Below are 5,375 nucleotides of genomic sequence, written 5' to 3' on the forward strand. Positions count from 1 at the left end.
CTACCCTTCTACCTCTAACAGTGCAGACTTGCATTTCAAAGCTCTGTTCATTTACATATCTTGCTAACCAGTTCTTAAGGTTCATCCATGGGTCAGGTCAGTCGGTGAGGTGAGTTAATTAACTCTTTCTGGCCCTGTCACTTTTCAATGAGATATTATATTACATTCATAACGTCACAGGGGCCCCAGGAAAGTCTCTGAGAATTTAAGCTTTTCTTTGTGCCCGGATCTCATTCACTTTGTATTCTGCTGCGACTACTGAATCTCTCAACAGAAATACTATGTGTATGGCGGGGGTGGGGAGGTTAAGGGGGACACACTTTTTCTCTCACACTCTTGAGCCTTGTTTTTTCAGAATTTCCCAAGTATAAACAAGGCTAATGAGTAGGGCCCTACCAAATTCACAGTCCGTTTTGGTCAATTTCACGGTCCTAGAATTTTAAAAGTCGTAAATTTCATGATATCAGCTATTTAAATCTGAAATTTCATGGTTCTGTAATTGTTGGGGTCCTGACCCATAAAGGAGTTTTGGGGGGTTTGCAAGGTTATTATAGGGGGTGTTGTGGTGCTGCTACCTTTACTTCTGTGCTGCTGCTGGTGGCGGCGCTGCCTTCAGAACTGGGCATCTGGAGAGCAGCAGAAGTAAGGATGGCATGGTATGGGATTACCACTCTTACCTCTGCGCTGCTGCCTGCAGAGCTGGGCCCTCAGCTAGCAGCCGCCACTTTCCAGCTGCCCAGCTCTGAAGGCAGCAGTGAAGATGTAAGGGTGGCCTGGTATGGTATTGCTAACCTTACTTCTGGGCTGCTGCTGGAGGAGCGCTGCCTTCAGAGCTGAGTGCCTGGCCAACAGACACTGCTCTCTAGCCGCCCAGCTCTGCAGGCAGCAGAGAAATAAGGGTGGCAATATTGCAACCCCCACTAAAATAACCTTGTGACTGCCGGAACTCCCTTTTGGGTCAGGACCCCCAATTTGAGAAATACTAGTCTCCCCCGTGAAATCTGTATAGTATAGGGTAAAAGCACAGAAAAGATCAGATTTCATGGGGGGAGACCAGATTTCACAGTCCGTGATGCTGTTTTCATGGCTATGAAGTTGGTAGGGCCCTACTTATGAGTTTGTTTGGTGAGGGGCGCTCTCTCTCTCGCCTTGTTTATACCAGGGAAATTCAGAAAAAATGTCTCATGGTGGCTGGACCAGCCCAGTTCCACTGGTGCTAGCCATGCTGGGAGCCCTGCAGCCATCCACCCCCAGTGTTTGATATGCTGTGTCATTCCAGGTGAATTGCCAGCCGGTGCTGGACATGGCATACGATGCTTTTGATGACCAGTATATCGGCTGCACAGAAGTAATGGAAAATATAATCAAGTCTAAACTGCTGCGGCAAGAGAAATCAACGCACAAGATGTTTAGCAAAAGTTGGGAAGCTGCAAAAAAACAATGGAATAATAAGAAGAAAAACCTCATTCTGCCTATAGGGTTTAAGGATGAGAATGGAATAGCAGTCCTGGCCTATACCAGCGGAGATAAGATACCTTTGTACCAGGAATTCAACAAAGCTGTGAGAGAGGCTGGTAAATCCCGAGCTTATTATCTCAAACATTTCCCATTCAAAGCCCTTCATTTTTATTTGACCAGAGCGTTGCAGCTCCTGAAGGGAGACTGTGCTGAGATGTACGAGACGGAGGTGTACCGGGGAGTCCGTTCTCTCCACTACGAACCCAATGAGATAGGTGACATGGTCCGGTTTGGGACATTTACTTCATCATCTTCAGACTGGGACGTAGCTCAGAGGTTTGGCTCGGCCACATTCTTCACCATCCGGACGTGCTTTGGGGTCCCCATCACAAACATCTCTTATATCCCAGATGAGAGAGAAGTGCTGATTCCAGTCTATGAGAGATTTAGGGTGTTCCACTTCACCCAGGACAAGAACAGCAACATGTTTGTCCTGCACAGCACAAACCGGACCTTCAGCCTTTACAACTGCGCCTACATAGAAGGTCAGTAGGAGACTTTGGGTCCAATTCCCCCCACCCTGGGTTGTCACTTCAGTGTTGTCATCTCTTGGGGTATTTTTTATCACAAGTCTCATGCTAGTTGGGTTTCTTCTTTAAGCCCTTGCTCCTGGAATCAGGTTATTCTGGGGCAATCTCAGGTGGCGCAAAAGGTGGCGGCCAGCAGAGAATTTCTCTTGCTGGTGTTAAGGCAGCATAAGATGCTCCTGTGTCAACTACTGCCACCCCACATCTGCTGGGCGGGTGGGGTTTCTGAGGGCAGGGAGGGGGCAGGGGAGAGAAGAACAAGTGTGTGGGGGGGGTGATGAATGTCCTTCAGCCATCACTAAGCCATCTCTCATTCTGGTGTTAGGCAGACTGAGAGAGAGGCTAGACATGTTTTAGAATTGACTGGGCGATTCATGAAGGGCCTTTCTAACTCCAGGAGCCAGGCTGGGAAGAGATTTGTTACTGCCTAGGCAAGAAGAAGAAAGTTATGATCTGTATTCTAGTAGTGCATAGCGTGAGATCAGAGTCTGGTTGTGCTATAAAACACAGAGCCTTGCCCTGAACAGCTCTCAGCCTAAATGGACAAAACAGACAACAGGTGGGAGAAAGGAAGGATCCTTGCTCCTCTCTTACCAATGGGAAATGGAAAAACCAAATAGATCAAGTGGCCTAGCCATGATCTCCCAGGGAGTTCGCTGCAGGGCCAGGGACTGAACTCAGATCTTCTGAGCACCTGCCCATGGTCTTAGCCACACACCCATTTTTCTGTTCATCCGCTGGACTAATGGAGTGTGTCGATGCTGCAGCACGCGGTGACATCTCTCTGATGGGGTTAGACGGGAACCCCTCCACATGGCTTTTTCTGCTCTCCCAAAGGGCATTGTGGTTCTCCTCATATACATGGCAGCAGTAATCCACTGCTCTCCTACCATGCCTTCCTTGCAAGGATTCAGCGCATCCCGGCAGCATCCCGGGGATGTTGGCAGAACCCGCACTGCACAGGTGTGGGAACTGCAGGTCGCTAATCAATGGCAGAGATGGTGACTCCCAGCCTCCTGCCTTCACCACAATCAATAACCTTTCCTCAGTGGGTGAGCTCTTCCTTATACCCCTGCAAAGAGATGTGGTTGCTTCCAGTATCTTCAGCGTGCTGCTCTCCAGTGTCCAGCTTGTTCTAGCTCTCACCTACCGAGTGAACCCCAGTGACCATTTTACTGTGAATGCAACTGTGAAAGGCTGGCATGGGAGCTGCTGTTTCTGGGGCGTTTTATCCCAAGGGTTTCCCAATGAGGTCGCTAAGCAGGCTGAGTCTATGGCGACCTAGAGGATTCAGGGGGGCTGGTGCAAAGCAATTTCGGGAGCCCCTTCCATAAGAAAAAGTTGCAATACTATAGAATACTATATTCTCTTGGGGGCCCCTGCAGGGCCCAGGGCCTGGGGAAAATTGCCCCACTTGCCCCTCCTGGACGGCCCAGGCTGAGTCAGACTGCAGTTAACACAGGCCTTCTCTTTGCATTCCAGGAAAGAAAGGGCGACGGTGGGCCTAGTGCTGCGAAGGATTTCACGCAGAATCTGACATCCGGAGCACTTCGAGCTGGATATACTGAAGCAGAAACCATGTGAAATGCTTGCTTTGCTCTTTTTCGGTCCTTTGTGCAACCCACTTATGTTCCAATATGCTATTAAACAGCCAGGGCTTGATGGGCAGTAAGCTGACCTTCCCCAGCTTGGGAACTTGCAGCCTGCCAATGCTTTGTCAACAGATCACCACTAGAAGGCATGGGAAATCTTCCGCTGGATTTGCTTTCTGCATTTACAGACAAAGCCTCCTACTTGGCGGTATTTACTATGCGTCCATCCCCTGTTATAGTTCACTCTGAACCCCCGCTTTGTGTCATCTGGGCTGCAGACATGAGCAGCTGCTGTGCTGAGCTGATGTTTGATGCCACTTATTTAATAAATTTGCTGTAATTAATGACACCCTATTTTGTCACAAGTTCTAACTAGACTGCTATGTAGGTAGCCAGCCTCCCCCCACAGTCTCTTGGGGCAGGCCCCAAAAGGGGACCGGTGGGTGAAATAGCCTATCCATCATTGCCTGGTCCATGAGTTGAGCCTAATTTACAACACACCGATTCTGGTTCATCCACGTCCAGTCCCACGTTTTCCTTGTTTACTAGGCACGATCTTCACACGGCCCTTGAATTATATTAGAAGATCTTTTTGTCTGGACTAATTTGGCATGTGCCCCTTTGACAACTTTTCCCATTAACATTTGTTGATCTCAATTGTTCTTACATCTCTTGACCTTTCTCACAGTTGAGCTCACAATCTAGGTAAATTTCTAAGCCCAAGTATCGAAACACGTGTCAGCCCCCTGTTATCAATGCAACAGAGCTCACTCAGAATGACAGGGCCAGATTCTATCGATTGTAAGGTCTCCTCCTGCTGCTCATCACTGCAGTACGTGAGCGCATCCCTCATAAAAGTGAGGTAACAGTGAAGTCCCTAGTGGCTTTCATGGAGGCTCTGTCTCTTCTCCATCTGCTGCTCTAGTTCACAGATACCTTCACAGTTTTGAAGGCGAGAAGGGAGCATTTGATCAGACTCTGACCTGTGACACTACCTACAGAGTCTCACTTGGTGATTCCTGCATTGAGGCCAATCACCTCTCTATGAGCTACAACATGTCTTTTAGAGAAACATCCAGGCTCCATTTAAATGGAGAATCTGCCATGGCCTGTGGCAAACTGGTCCAAAGGTTAATTGCTCTCCCTGTAAAAATGTGTCTTCTTTTCTGTTGGACCTTTGCTAACTTCAGCTCTAACCAGTGGGTCTCATCGCACCTTTGTCTGCTAGATTAAATCTGGTAGTTTGATGGGTTGTCTTTATGAAAACATTGATCAAATTTGGAGCATGGAAGGGAGAAAAAAACCCATCCAGAATAATCTTTGAAAGTGACTCTCAAAAGGCAAATAAGCAGCAGAACAAACCCTTTGTCATGGAGAAAAGGTGGGGGTTATCCTTCACTCCTTCATTGGCAAAGATTTTTCCTGCTTTAGTTTTGTGTTGGAAATTCAGGTCCTGGCTGCAGGAGAACTGGAAGATCTTTAAGCTGGGTGCCTCCAATTCCATCTGAAGTCATTGGGGGATGTAATAAAAAAGCCCAAAGGCCTGATTTTTCTACACCTATTTAACTCAAATGTCTGACACACACTTGGGAGAAAAACTCTCTGTGTGAAAACCCTGATGCCCTTTCACTGAGGGATGAAAATACTCCCACCTAGTTCTCTCCTCCTCCAAGGAGTTCTTTAGTAACAACAACAACAAAAAGGCTTGATATTCTCCACATTTCTGAAGTACAAAACG

The 5,375-nt window shown here is 47.8% G+C and overlaps 1 protein-coding gene across 2 annotated transcripts in view; it reads left to right on the forward strand.

Annotated features, from left to right (window-relative positions):
- The window catches only part of LOC116832479 (ecto-ADP-ribosyltransferase 5-like), an 8,433-nt gene extending 4,435 nt beyond the window's left edge, over positions 1 to 3,998 (forward strand). For both annotated transcript variants that reach the window (XM_032793232.2, XM_032793222.2), the window contains 2 exons: positions 1,280 to 2,003; positions 3,528 to 3,998. In XM_032793232.2, the coding sequence (XP_032649123.1) occupies positions 1,280 to 2,003; positions 3,528 to 3,553 (750 nt within the window). In that variant the 3' untranslated portion in view covers positions 3,554 to 3,998. The remainder of the gene's footprint in view (positions 1 to 1,279; positions 2,004 to 3,527) is intronic.
- Positions 3,999 to 5,375: the final 1,377 nt, after the last annotated feature.

The sequence above is a fragment of the Chelonoidis abingdonii genome, chromosome 1 (genome assembly GCF_003597395.2).
Source record: "Chelonoidis abingdonii isolate Lonesome George chromosome 1, CheloAbing_2.0, whole genome shotgun sequence".
Lineage (NCBI taxonomy): Eukaryota > Metazoa > Chordata > Testudines > Testudinidae > Chelonoidis > Chelonoidis abingdonii.